The sequence below is a fragment of the Oryctolagus cuniculus genome, chromosome 20 (genome assembly GCF_964237555.1).
Source record: "Oryctolagus cuniculus chromosome 20, mOryCun1.1, whole genome shotgun sequence".
NCBI classification, from domain to species: Eukaryota; Metazoa; Chordata; class Mammalia; order Lagomorpha; family Leporidae; genus Oryctolagus; species Oryctolagus cuniculus.
This window is the reverse complement of record NC_091451.1, coordinates 20,861,437-20,875,964: the sequence shown is the minus strand read 5'-3', so window position 1 is coordinate 20,875,964 and position 14,528 is coordinate 20,861,437. Positions and strand designations below refer to the sequence as shown.

General features: G+C 44.1%; 1 protein-coding gene across 3 annotated transcripts in view; it reads right to left on the bottom strand.

Moving 5' to 3' along the window:
- The window catches only part of YLPM1 (YLP motif containing 1), an 83,534-nt gene that overhangs the window by 28,790 nt on the left and 40,216 nt on the right, over positions 1–14,528 (bottom strand). For 2 of the 3 annotated variants that reach the window (XR_011384926.1, XM_051826234.2), the window contains exons 5-8: positions 8,612–10,729; positions 5,960–6,080; positions 266–683; positions 58–150 (exon numbers count right to left, since the gene is read on the bottom strand). Coding sequence is in view for 2 of the 3 variants with exons in the window: in XM_051826234.2 (XP_051682194.2) it covers positions 58–150; positions 266–683; positions 5,960–6,080; positions 8,612–10,729 (2,750 nt within the window). In the remaining variant the exon portion in view is untranslated. The remainder of the gene's footprint in view (positions 1–57; positions 151–265; positions 684–5,959; positions 6,081–8,611; positions 10,730–14,528) is intronic. The other variant, XM_070065276.1, reaches the window with a different exon arrangement.

The window sequence follows — 14,528 nt, the reverse complement described above, 5'->3', positions numbered from 1 at the left end:
ATAAATAAATCTTAAAAAATAAAATAAAAAAAATGCTATTCTCTCTGGAAATCCTACCTGTATCAAAGGTTGACCTTTCAGGTAGTGGATCTGGGCGTAGAGTTATTCTTTCTCCATAGGGTATCTGCTCAACTTTATTAGAGGATATATCTGGCAAACAAAACCAAGAATAAAATGTTGTAACAGTGAAACTTAAGGAAACAGTGAAAGCTTAAGATATAAGAATAACAATTCCTACAGAACCCCAAATACTACCATTACTTACCTCTACCATGGCCATAATCAACAGTCTGCTGTACTGGTGGTGGTTTGGACATTGGTGGCATACCTATAGGCATTGGGCCAGGAGGTGGAATGGAAGAGTGAATAGGTGGGGGTGGTAATACTGGAGCAGATGGAATTGATGCTGTTTCAGGCTTAAATTCTGAATTCAATCCTTGTTCATCATTTGTATCCCACAGCCCATAGAAAGAATCTTCATCCCAGCGTTCCTGTTCCACAGCTGAAGTCTGTGGCTTTATCACTGGAGGAGGAGGCGGAGGCGGAGGTGGAGGTGGTAGAGGTGGAGGTATTGGGACCGGAGGCCTGGTCATAGGAACAGATGATCTTGGTGGAGCAGGGGGTCTTACAATCGAACCTGGTGGTTTGCCCATAGGAGGGGGCGGTCTATAGGATCCTGGAGGCTAGAGAACAGAGCAAATAGCTTAGTGGATGAGCATGCCACAATTTTTTACAGATAAGTGGAAATTAAAATCAGGTTCTGATACATAAAAGAAAAAAATTAGGGGGCAGCAGTGTGGCATAGAGGGTTAAGCCACCAGCTGTGATGCCAGCATCCTATATGAGCACTGGTTAAAGTCCAAGCTGCTCTATTTCCAATCCAGTTCCCTGCTAATAGGTCTGAGAAAGCAGCAGCAGATGACCCAAGTCCTTGGGTCCCTAATACCCATGTAGGAGACCTGAATGGAGTTCTAGGCTCCTGGCCTCAGTCTAGCCCAGCACTGGCCATTGCAGCCATTTGGGGAGTGACTAGTGGATGGGAGATATCTCCCTCTCTCTGTACCTTTCTAACTCTGCCTTTCAAATAAATAAATAAATAAATATATTTTTAAAAAAATTTATGTGAGAGGTAGAGTTACACACAGAAACAGGGAGAGACAAAGAGAAAGGTCTTCCATCTGCTGATCCACTCCCCAAATGGTTGCAATGGCCGGAGCTGAGCTCATCCAAAGCCATGAAGCCAGGAGCTTCCTCCAGGCCTCCCACATGGGTGCAGAGGCCCAAGCATTTGCGCCATCTTCCACTGCTTTCCCAAGCCATTAACAAAGAGCTGGACCGGAAGAGGAGCAGCTGGGACATGAACCAGCACCTATATGGAATGCCGGTGCTGCAGGTGGAGGTTTAGTCTACTATGTCACAGTGCTGGCCCCAATAAAATAAATATTTTATAAGAGAGAAAATTAATAAATTGGATTCATTCAAAATTTAAGACTTTGTGCTTACGACACCATCAGAAAAATGGAAAGATATGCCACAAACACAGAGGTAGAAAATTTATGTAAATCTCTTATCTGATGAAATAGTTGAATTCAGAATACATGAAACTCTAAAAATTCAGTAAGACACACAATAAAAATATACATATAGGCTAAAGATTTGAAGGGTTATTTCTACCAAGAAGATACATTAATGGCCAATAAGTACATGAAAAGAAACTCAATATTACTAGAGAAATGTAAGTTAAAACCATATTGAGGTACCATTTTACACTGACTAGAATGGATCTAAGTAGTAAGACACATAAAAACAAATGATTGTGAGGACGTGGAGAGAGAAGAACCCCCTTAGACTTTTAGTGGGGATATAAAATAGTGTCACTACTTTGGAAAATGGTTTGTCATTCTGAAAAGAACCCAGTGATTTCATTTCCAGGTATTTGTCCAAGAAAAATAAGAACATACATCCACCCAAAAAATTGCATACAAACATCAGTTATTTAGCAACCCAAATGTCTGTGAACTGATGAATGGATAAACAGAATATGGTATATACACACAATGCATTATTATTCAGTGATAAAAGATATAGAGGGGCCGGCACTGTGGCGGAGCAGGTAAAGCCGCCCGCCTGTAGTGCTGGCATCCCATATGGGTGATGCTTTGAGACCTGGCTGCTCCACTTCCCATCCAGCTCTCTGCTGTGGCCTGGGAAAGCAGTGGAAGACAGCCCACATCCTTGGGCCCCTGTGTCTGTTTGGGAGACCTGGTGGAGGCTCCTGGCTCCTGGCTTCAGATCAGCCCAGCTCCAGTCATTGTGGCCATTTGGGGAGTGAACCAAGGGATGGAAGACCCCCCACTCTCTGCATCTCTGCTTTTCAAATAAATAAATAAATGTCTTTAAAAAAAAAGAGAGAGAGACACAGAATATTGATTCATGCATCACATGAATGAACTGAAAATATTATGCTAAGTAAAAGAAAACAGATGCAAAAGGGCATATACTACATGATTCCATCTACATGAAATGCCCACAAAGGCAAACCTCGAAGTAAGGGCTGCTTGGAACTGAGAGCAGGAATAAGGATTAATTTGCAAACTGGCAGAGGGATCTTACTAGGGTGATGAAATGTTCTAAAAGTGGTTTATAACTGTGACAGCTGCTTGTTGAATTTAATTTTTAAAAATTACTGAAGTCTACATTTAAATTGGGTGAACTGTATGACATATGAATTACACCTAAATAAAGTTGCTTAGAAGAAGGAATAAAAGAAGGGAGGGTACTGTGGTACAACTGCTGCTTGAGATGCCCACACCCTACATCAGAGTGCCTGGGATGGAGTCCCGCCTCAGTTTCTGATCCAGCTTCCTGTTAATGTACACCCTGGGGAACAATAGCTATACTTGGGTGCCTGCTACCCAGAAGGGAGACCTGGGTGAAGTGTTAGGCTCCTGGTTTTGGCCTGGCCCAGCTTTTGCTGCTGTGGGTATTTGGGGAGTAAATCAGCAGATCCAAGATCTCTTTCTCACTCAGAAAAAAAGGAAGAGAAAAAGAAACTGCTCTCAACATTATCATCTATTCCAACAATGCACCACACCCTTTCTTTCTTCTCCTTACCCCAAAATAGGGTAGTATCCACTTAGACTCAAATGTCTCAGGCCCACCCCAAACCAACCGAATTTCTGAGTGTGGGGTCCTTAGTTTAAAACAAAAACAAGGGGCTGGTGCCGTGGCGTAGGGGGTAAAGCAGCTGCCTGCAGTGCCAGCATCTGATATGGATGCTGGTTCGAGTCCCGGCTGTTCCACTTCCGATCTAGCTCTCTGCTCTGGCCTGGGAAAGCAGTAGAAGATGGCTCAAATGCTTAGGCTCCTGTACCCAAATTGGAGACCTGGAAGCAGCTCCTGGCTCCTAGCTTCAGATTGCCCCAGCTATGGCCGTTGCAGCCATTGGGGGAGTGAACCAGTAGATGGAAGATTTCTCTCTCTCTCTGCCTCTGCCTCTCTGTAACTCTGCCTTTCAATTAAAATAAATAAATCTTTAAAACAAAACAAAATCTATAATAATTATTATGTTCATTCCTTAAGAACGTCAGCTATAAATTATCTTTCTACTCCCTATCTCATCTACAAAACCAGTAACCTTCCAGTATGAGAAACAAACTCGGGATGGCGGATGGCCCCTGGACTGCTATTCCTTTCAGTTGTCTGCTTGACAACAGTAGTTTGTGGCAAGGGTAGGATCAACAAATAACATAAGCACTGAGAAACCAAAAAAAGCAACTAAAAGGATGGGGCCGGCGCTGTGGCATAGCGGGAAATGCCGCCACCTGCAGTGCTGGCATCCCATATGGGCGCCAGTTCAAGCCCTGGCTGCTCCACTTCCAATCCAACTCTCTGCTATGGCCTGGAAAGGCAGTGGAAGATGGCCCAAGTCCTTGGATCTCTGCACCCGCATGGGAGACCAGGAGGAAGCACCTGGCTCCTGGCTTCGGATCGGCATAGCTCTGGCCGTAGCGGCCATTTGGGGGGTGAACCAACGGAGGGAAGACCTTTCTCTCTCTCTCTCTCACCTTCTAACTCTACCTGTCAAATAAATCAAAAAAAAAAAAAAAAAAAAAAGGTTACACAGAGAGAAGGAGAGGCAGAGAGAGCGAGAGGTCTTCCATCCACTGGTTCACTCCCCAGTCGATCGCAATGGTGGGAGCTGTGCTGATCTGAAGCCAGGAGCCAGGAGCTTCTACCAGGTCTCCCAATTGGGCCATCTTCCTTTGCCCTCCCAGGCCATAGCAGGGAGTTGGATTGGAAGTGGAGCAGCCAGGACTAGAACCGGTGCCCATATGGGATGCTGGCACTGCAGGCAGCGACTTTACCCGCTACACCACAGTGCTGGCCCCACATTTGTTTTCTAAAAGCAACCACCAAATGCCAAGAGAAATTTGCATTAAAGAGATGGGTAGCATGTTTTGGCAGACAGGTCCCATCCATTCAACACTGAAACTCCAAATATATTTTAATCTTCTAAGCTTGACTCAAACACTTAGTTCCCATTTCTCTTAAGTTCATTGTTTCTGGTTTGTTTTCAGTTTACTGGCCACTAGTTCAGACTCAGAACAGCCACTAATATACATTACTCACTCTGACAGTGGAATGAGATGGACAGAGATGAATGAGAATGTTCCTGAAGTAACCTTGGCAAGAACTGACCGAGGCTGGAACTGAGGTTGTGGGAAGTGGATGAAAATACCTCAGCAATATTAAGAAGGTGGTAAACGGAGCATGGGGCTGACTGCCATGTTGAATTATGGTGACCAGATGACAGTGAGGAAAAAGAACAGCTCGATGGGAGATGACTTTGAGCCCATTCTGAGCATGTTGAGTCTGACAGGAGACAGATCTAGAGAGACACTGCGTGTGCATACAAGGGTCAGGAGACAGGATCCGGGGACTCAACGTCACCATGGCAGTCACTGATGTCAACACTGTGCTTGAGTGTGACATGTCAGACAAGTTGGAAGAGAGCACTGAGAAAGGAAGAGTTAGCTTGGAAAAACGGCTCAGCAGTGGCTGTTCCCCTTAATGTGCTGTCATGAAATCAGTTGCATGGTATCTTTTTTAAAGCTTATCACTGGCTTAAAGGTAAATCACAAATGAGAAAAACAAAAAGCCCAAACCAGTTGGGCAGGCATGTGGCACAGCGTTAGGTTAAAGCCTTAGCCTGAAGCACAGGCATCCCATATGGGCGCTGGTTCTAGTCCCAGCTGCTCCTCTTCCAATCCAGCTCTCTGCTATGGCCAGGCAAAGCAATAGAAGATGGCCCAAGTCCTTGGGACCCTGCACCTGTGTGGGGGACCCGGAAGAGGGTCCTGGCTACGGATCGGTGCAGCTCTGGCCGTTGCGGCCATCTGGGGAGTGAACCAGCGGATGGAAGACCTCTCTCTCTGTTTCTACCCCTCTCTGTAACTGTCTTTCAAATAAATAAAATAAATCTTTAGAAAAAAAAATCAAAGAAAACAAAACATAAGCACCCCTTTTCACAACTTAGTGAACAGTACTAGCATATGGACTGGAGTGTGACGTTTGATCTCCTCCCCTGCTGAAGAGCTAGTGGCCTAAACGGATAAGCATCACTAAGAGGCTCACATCTAGCCCTGCAGAGAGGGGAAAACAGGCCTATTTGGACATAGAAACTTATAAGGAAAACAATACAATTCTGTGAACATGAAGTCATGCAATTCAGGTGTGCCTGGTGTACTCAGCAAAACCTGGGAAAAGCAGCATTTCTACCGTAGTTTTGACTGTACCTACAAGATGGTCAAAGGTCAATTACCAGTTTTTACTTTACCAAAATGTACACTTTCCACAGAGAAAATTTACACTTATTGTAATGTAAAAAAGAATCAAACAACATATAAACATACAGAGTAGAAACCGTCTCATTTTCTGAGAACACCTTTTCCCATACCGGATACATGGTGGGTCTTGAAGGTGTGTTCTGCAACCTTGAATCCTGTGGTGGTGGGTGGTCGGCCATCTGTGGCTCACACCCAAAGTCCTTCATCTTTTGAAGCTGTTCTTTCTGTTCCCTGTAAACAATAAAATTGCCACTGCACATAAGACATGTTTACTCCATTTACTCCATATTAAGTCCTAAATGTCTACAGTTAATATCAAACCTTAAAAAAAGAGACCTAAAAACCTGATCCTACAATCCTAAGCAGTGCCTGATAACACCTCTGTGTAACACTTTTGCTTTTATGCAGATAATTCATCAGTTATATATGACCTATATATAATTATCAATTACTGAAGATATTCCAGGATGGATTCTACAACTGGCCTCAACATCTATTCTAATGTATCATCTACTTGTCAGGTTTTTCCTTCATCCCACCAAAAGCTCTCTTACTATTTTTTTAATACTCTTTAGACCAAAGATTGCAAAATGGTCCAGAAAAGGTTTTTTACTTGGCTTTCACATTAATTTTATAAATTTGAATTAGCTGCTCTTATTCATTAAACAAAATATTTTACATATAAACTCCAATTCTGAAGAGATTTGGTAATAATAGGCTTATATGCCCACATGCCAACAATGAGTGGAGCAGAAGCTGCCCATGTTAGATAAGCAGTTTCCATAATCCCCACCACACTATACCGATTACAGCTGGTCCACTTTCACTCATTTTTGTTACATTTCTGATTCTTATGGATATTTATATCATGGACCCTGCTGTAAATGAGAACAAATGTTAGTCTATAGCTTTAACAACAATGTTTCATATTTCTAAACATTAATTAATTATGTAAACCTTCAGGTTTTTCTTTAAATCCTGGTTAAGTTCCTTTAATTTTTTCTTACCATGCCTATCTGAAACATGTTTAAAATCTCTACAACCTCCTCAGACCTTTTAGAACTCCTCCTTACATTTTGTACAGTGTGGTGGGCCAAACAGACATAAGGTGAGAATCAAGTATGTAGGACTGCTTTCGGCCTCATGTAAATCACATTCCTGTGATAGTCCTTACAGCTGTACCCCAAAGCAACATAATCCACCTCTCTTCAACTATGACCACTATTCTCTCTTTGTTTATTTTAATTGTGTTCATGTGGCCTAGAAAGAGTTTTTAAAAAAAGGGATGATGAAGAAGCAGCACCTTTTACCCAGCATTTATATGCAAAGCAATAGTGGATGAAAAGAAAATTTCAAAAGAAAAGAAACCCTAGCAGGTTAGCAACGCCAATCAGCCTGATGTTCTCCATAAATAACAGATCGTACAGTCAGACAGAGTTCAAATTCTGAGTCTGCCACTTACTGGCAGAGTGGACGTAACGTCTCTGAGCCTTAGTGTCCTTTGTGAAGTGGGGATGATACCACTTATCTTTGCAGGCCTTTGAGATATAAAGATTTGAGAAAGGAGCGTTGAGACAATATACATTAAGTTATTAGCACAGTGCCTGGCACACAGTAGGTGTCAAATCAGAAGTATCAACAGTTCAGAAGAGAACAGTGCAGCAGCTAAACGTCCTATGACGTGCTTTCCACATCTTCTTCACGAGTAATCTGGGAAGAATAAACCTCTCAGATTATATTCTCCGGAAGTGACAAAACCTGTTTTACTAACTAAGGCAAGTGGCCTTTTTGTCTTTACCTACAGGTGTCCTTCCTCATACTTTTCTAGTCCTAAAGTTTCTATTACAGTTTCTATGGCATAATCCACAAATGTAGACCGAAATAGAAAAATGAAAGTACCACAATACATTTGAATTGATTCAAAACCTAATCATTAGCTTATTTTCTAAAAAGAAAAAAAAAAACTACTTTAAAAGTTGTCACTGACTCTCAACTTCCTCTCCTGGGATATGGCTGGTTTAAGGATTTAATGGGTTGTTATATAAACACTTAGATCAGTTCCTAGAAGAGTTAAGCATGCAATAAATGTTAGCTTTGTTGTTATTGCCACTACCTGGGAAACATTATGTAGATACCTATATGTGGTTGATTGTAAGTCAAGAAATTCGAATTTTATTCATCATCTCTCAAAGAAAATATCTGATTATGAACAAACAAGTAACAGCCTCAAGCAGAAAATATCTGACTCTGGTTATAATGAAAGATAACTAAAAAGAAAGTATCAATAGTTAAACAAATCTGAGGATGCTTGAAAGTAAATCACTCTCAGTTTCAACAGAGAAAAAAATTCAGCACTTTCCAAAGTTATAATCAAAGATTAGTGAATATAAAGTCTAGCAGATTTAATACCAAAGAGCAAACTGCCTCCTGGAACAGGCGGAGGTTATGCACGGGGCCTGTGAAATCCAGAGCCTGGAAAGGGAAGTTTGACACCTGAAGCATGCGCAGGCATGGCAGGGCAGCAGCACAGCTACAAAGGCCAAGAACAGCAAGCCTTTCTCACGTCTCGGGGCACAGGTTTATAGTTCACACTGTTCCCACAAACCCACGCTAACCCTAAAACGCACTGGATGATGAGAAATTAAAAGTATATAAGAACTTGAAGTAAAATGATTCCATTCAAATACATCATTTCACTTTAAAAAAGAGCAGACCGAATGTGGTGTTGAGTAAAAAGAAAAGATCTTAAGGAGTCAACTTACCGAAGCATTTTCAGTTCTTGTGCAGCTTTCAAAATGATTTCGTGCTGCCTCTGACTGAGAACCATCACCCCTCCAAGGCCTTGATCAGAGTCTAAGTTTGCATCGGACCCCATCATTTCAGAGGAATGATGTGAGGAGGGCATATGTTCCGCCATGGGGGAATGTCTCTCCACATCAGATGGGTACCATCTGTCTGACAACCGTTCTCTTTCCCAGTCCATTCTGTCAGGAACATAATCTCGCTTTTCCCGCCACGTATCTCCTCTTTCTGGATACTCTCGAATTCTCAACTCACCCCTATCACGGAAATCTCGATCATACCCATGGTCTCGATTTCTTTCTTCTCTCCATCTATCATCCCGATATCTATCCAGAGGTGGAAGAGGTGGGAGGGGTGGTAAAGGCGGAAGAGACGGAATATCGCGTTCATGAAACTGTGATTCTTGTTCATCCAGTGGTCTCCCATAATCTCTGTCCCACTCATTATCCAGATTTCTATCATACATATCCATGGGTCTTCCAATTCGATCCACATCCCTGTCCATGTCCCTGTCCATTTCCCTATTGTAGTCCTCATCCATATCCTGGTCTCTCTCCCAATCTTCCCACCAAGGGCCTCGCCGATCTCCATCATGAGACCTTGATGGAGGCCCTGAGAACCTGTCCTCTCTATTATATGGATCAAGTGTATCATCTTGATAGTCACGTTCACACTCTCTCCAGTATCTATCTCTATCCCAATCATCAAGTCTTTCTCGGTCCATTGGAGCACTTCTACCATCTAATGGGAACTCTTCATGCCCTCTCTCTTCGCCATGGTTCCATGGAGCCCTCGGAGGCTCATCCCGGTGATAGGGATACATTTTTTCCCCACCATCTCCTGGTTCTGGTCGGAATAGACCTCTATCACGACCAAAATCTGGTCTTCCTAGTCCCCTCTCCCGATTGCCAGGCCCTCGAGGAGGTCCCCTTTCCCTGCTCCCAGCTCTGCGGGGTGGTACTCTCTCCCTACTCCCAGCCCTTCGAGGGGGTCCTCTCTCCAGACTACCGGCCCTCCGAGGTAGCCCCCTTTCCCGGCTGCCAGCCCTACCCCTTTCCTGGCTGCCTTGCAGACCACCTGGCACTTTCTCCCGACTGTTTCCTGGCCTCATCAGCCCCCTATCCCGGTTGCCTTCTCTGCTCATCTTCTCTCGACTATCTTCTCTCCTGCCCATCATCTTATCACGAAAGTCTTCTTGTTTGACCAACCCTGGGCCTCGACTGATTGGCTGGCCACGACCTCTATTTACCAGTCCTTTATCTCGAGTGTCTTCCATTCTGCTTTGCCCTGGACCTCTGTAAGATGAGCTGCTGCCTCGATTGCCTTCTGACCTATTATCTCTGCTATCTGGCCGGGGCAAACCTTTATCTTGGTTGTTTTCAGGATGGGGCAGACCAATACCCATAGGTTTAAAATCATTATCTGCAGTTAATGATGATGATGTTGCTACTGCTGTTCCTCCCTCCATCCCCCCAGCTTTTGAGGGAAAAGTAGATTGAGCAGGTACAGGTTTATTTGCAAGAGATACAGGCTGAGTAACAGCTTGGGCTTTGTCCATTTGAGTCTCCACACTTTGAGAATTCGGGTCCCAATCAGAAGGCTCTATGGGCCCTTCCGAGACTTCGCTTTTAGGTGGCTCTTGTTGAGAGTCGCTTAGATTCTCATCTGACTGAGCCGCCTTGGCATCCTTTACATCTGCAGCCATGGGAAATGCAGCTGATTGCATTTTAAAATTCTTCTGCTGGTTACTATTGGTGTCTGCTAATGGTTCTTTGCTTCCTGAAAGAGGCTCTGCTTGTGACTTAGGCTGCTGCTGATGTTGCTGTCCAAAAGCTGGTTTGGGGCCTTTCCACTGTGGTCCACTTTGTCGAGGACTTAGGGATGTATTGGGGGTAATATAAAATTGAGATGCTGGCCCCCGGGGAATCATTCCCCATTTGCTTTTAGTGCCCTCTGCTGGGTGACCTTCATATCTGGGTCTTGGCCCATCGGGGCGATTTCCTTCAAAACGAGGCCCTTTGGGTCTCGGTCCTTCACACCTTGACCCTAAATCCTCAAATCTTCGAGGACCATCAAATCTACAAGTAAAACAAAAGATATTACTCAAGACAGTAAAGCAGAAAAAAATTCTCCATGTAAGAATATTTAAGGCACTCTCATTTTAGAGTTTGTTTACAACAATGACTCTTTCAGCCATGAACAATTCTGAGCCATCTCCATGTTCAGACCAGTATGTTAGGGTGGCAGTGCTCAGAAAGTCTTAGGACAGGCTTTGGAAATCATGTCAGTATTATTAATTCATTTCAACACATCTCCTACAGCAAGTCACAGGAAAGACAGCAAAGCCCACTCATTTTAAATGGAAAAATAAATCAACAAATTGCATAACTAACCCTGAGGGTACTTATTATAGAACAACAAGAAAATATAGAATGGTTATAAATATCATTGGAGCAAGCACTCACATCTCGATTAACTGACACAAGTTTAAAAACACAGTAGCCATATCTTAAGAGTGTGCTCTGACATTGTAAAGTCTGCACAGATATGTATTTTCCTATGGACTCACTCATTCAGTAAACATTTATTGCACATCCCTTATCTAATCAGGCACTCTACTATACCCAAGAGATTTAGGAATGAAATGTCATCTGTGACCCCAAAGAATTTACAATCAAGAGCAAAGAGAACCTAAGTATAAATAAGCGCCAACAGATGCAATGACTAACATGGATCTGCAAATAACAGAGCAACAGAGGAAAGACTGGCCGACTCTGGCAGGAGGAAAGGTGCTGCCCAGTAAGGGCTTCACACAATAAGAGATGGTTCAGGCGAGTGCTGAAAGACAAACCCTCTGAGATCAGACTGACAGAGTGTGCTAGAGATGAGGCAAGTAGGTGGCGAGGGCATCTCAGGCTAAGTAAGCATTTGGAGGAAAGGCAGAGAAACACATACCAACATAGCAGAGAGTTTAGCACGGGTGATGCAAGGAGATAGAGTCAGGAGAGCTGGGGCGGAGGGAGGAGTGGAAAAGCAGCACATTAAGAAATTGTGGGGGGAGGGTGTGGTACGGTAGCAGATAAAGCCACTGCCTGCAGTGCTGACATCTCATATGGGCACCGGTTCAAGTTCCAGCTGCTCTACTTCCGATCCAGTGCTCTGCTCTGGCCTGGGAAAGCAGTGGAAGATGGCCCAAGTCCTTGGGCCCCTGCACCCACAAGGGAGATCTGGAAGAAGCTCCTGGTTTCAGATCGCTGCAGCTCCAGCAGTTCTGGCCATCTAGGGAGTGAGCCAGTGGATAGAAGACCTCTCTCTCTCTCTGTCTCTCTGTAACTCTGCCTTTCAAATAAATAAATCTTTGAAAAAGGAAGGAAGGAAGGAAGGAAGGAAGGAAGGAAGGGAGGGAGGGAGGGAGGGAGGGAGGGAGGGAGGGAGGAAGGAAGGAAGGGGCCATTGCTGTGGCCTAGTGGGTTAAGTTATAGCCTGTGGCGCTAGCATCCCACTTGGGCACTGGTTCAAGTCCTGACTGCTCCACTTCCAATACAGCCCTCTGCTAATGTGCCTAGAGAAGCAGTAGAAGATGGTCCAAATCCTTGGACCCCTGTACCCACACGGGAGACCCAGAAGAAGCTCCAGGCTCTTGGCTTCAGCTTGGCCCAGCCCCGGTCCTTGCAGCCATCTGGAGAGTGGAGTGAACCAGGAAATGGAAGATCTCTCTCTCTCTCTCTCTCTCTCCCTCTCCCCCTCTCTCTCTGCCTTTCAAATAAATAAATCCAAAGGGGGGAAAAAAAAGGCAGTGAAAGCAAGCATCGGTCTCTAGAGACCTTGCAGGTCTCCCGTGGCAGAGTCTGCTGCTGCTCCTCCAAACACCCACTCCCACCATTCTCCACCAGGGCCTCTCTATTTTTAGCTGGACACAGGCTCCCCAGAGACTCTCTTTTCCAACTTCTCTTACAGCCAGAACTTGTAGCCAACATCTGGCCACTTGGCTGACAGTGAAAATTAGTCACACAACCTTCTGGGCTGTCCCCTTAAAGGGAAGAGTCACGTCTTCCTCTTCATTATTTTCTTTTTCATGTTAGTGCTGACACAGTGGTGAAGTACTCTGGACCACGTAAACAAAGACAATGTACTAGTGGGTGGTTAGGATACAAATCAGAAAGAACCTGGATTCCTGACACTGTAAATTCACACGTAAGTCCTGAGAGAGGATAAACTTCTGAACTGGTAAAGCCATCTGCCTCTGGATTGGTTACAACAGATGAATTCAGCTGGCTAAGGAGTGTGGAACTTCCATACAAGCTATTAGAGTTACTAAATATAATCTGTTTTTTAAGAAATGGTTTTAGCAGAAAAATATCAAAAGGATAGTAGGGAAAGATTTTTAAAATTATTTATTCATTTAAATGGAGGAAGGGGAGGGCGGGGAGTAGGGAGAGAGGCAGAGAGAGAGAGAGAGACTATCTTCAATCTGCTGGTTCATTCCCCAAATCCCCACAACAGGTAAGGCTGGGCCAGGCTGAAGCTAGGAGCCCAACTCAATCCAAGTCTCCTACATGGGTGGCAGGGACCCAGCTACTTAGCCATCGTCTGCTGTCTCCCAAGGTGTGCATTAGTAGGCTGCTGGAATTGGAAATGGGCCCAGGACTCAAACTCAGGCTCCACTGTGGGATACAGACAAACCCAAGTGACATCTTAACCACTGCACCAAATGTCAACCCCACAAGGAAAAGAATTCACAGATAATTTCTATAATCTGGGTAAATGAAGGTGATGCCCATTTTTTAAAAAAGATTTATTTATTGACTTATTTTAAAGGCAGAGAGAGAAAAAGAGAGATCTTCTCTTCCATCTGCTGGCTTAGGCTCATTTCCCAAATGACTGCAACAGTTGGGGATGGGTCATGCTAAGACCAGGATCCAGGAACTCTGTGTCTACTTAGGCCATCACCTGCTGCCTCCCAGGAACATTAGCAGGAAGCTGGATCAGAAGGAAAAGTGGGACTTAACTCTAGGCACTTTGATATGGGATGCAGGTACCCCAAACAGTGGCTTACTCTGCTGTGCCCCAACACCCACCCTGGAGACTCCTATTCTACAGTCGTAACTGATATGAGGGCATAAAAGTGAAATGTGAAAGAAGATAGAACTAACAGGATTTTCTAATGGGTCGGGGGAGATCATAGTGTAAAGGCAAGAATTCAGGTGACTGAGGGGCCAGTGATGCCTTTAAAAAGCAATGACAAAGGTTCTGCTTCATTTATTTGGGAAATCAATGAATAATAAATTTAGTTTTAGCAAAACTTCTCATCCCTGTGACTTGAGGCTTTGCTGGTCTAACACTTCTGCCAGAGGAGTAACAATGATTCTAGGAAGCTGCAGTTGAGACTTCAGAAGGGGTTTACTGCATTGGCTGGGGTGATGAACTGGGTCCCTGCTGCACAAAGGGGGTCAGGAAGAACACGTCTGAAACATGACGGTTCCTTGAGGACACCTGCAGTACAGGCGTGTCCTGTGACTACAGTCAGCAGAAACCACAACCTACTGCAGACAGCACTGCAAAAATGAAGGTTTGGGCCACCCAACCAAGCAAGGAGCCAGGCCTAGGTGAGCTGCTTGCTGAGAACAAGGGGAGCATGGACTGAGTGGTGGAAGAAGGTAATTTTAAATACCAGTTCTGACCATATGACCAGTTGTAGAAATAAGGATTATAATACTTATGAATATTTCTTCCTTAATTCAATGCATGCGTGTTTGACATATACATTTCAAAATATTTTTGGTTCATTTGTTTTCTTATCATCTAATGTAAGACATGTTAACAATAGTTAACTTTCTATTTCAGCATTTACATTGCAGAATATCAAAACAGGGAACA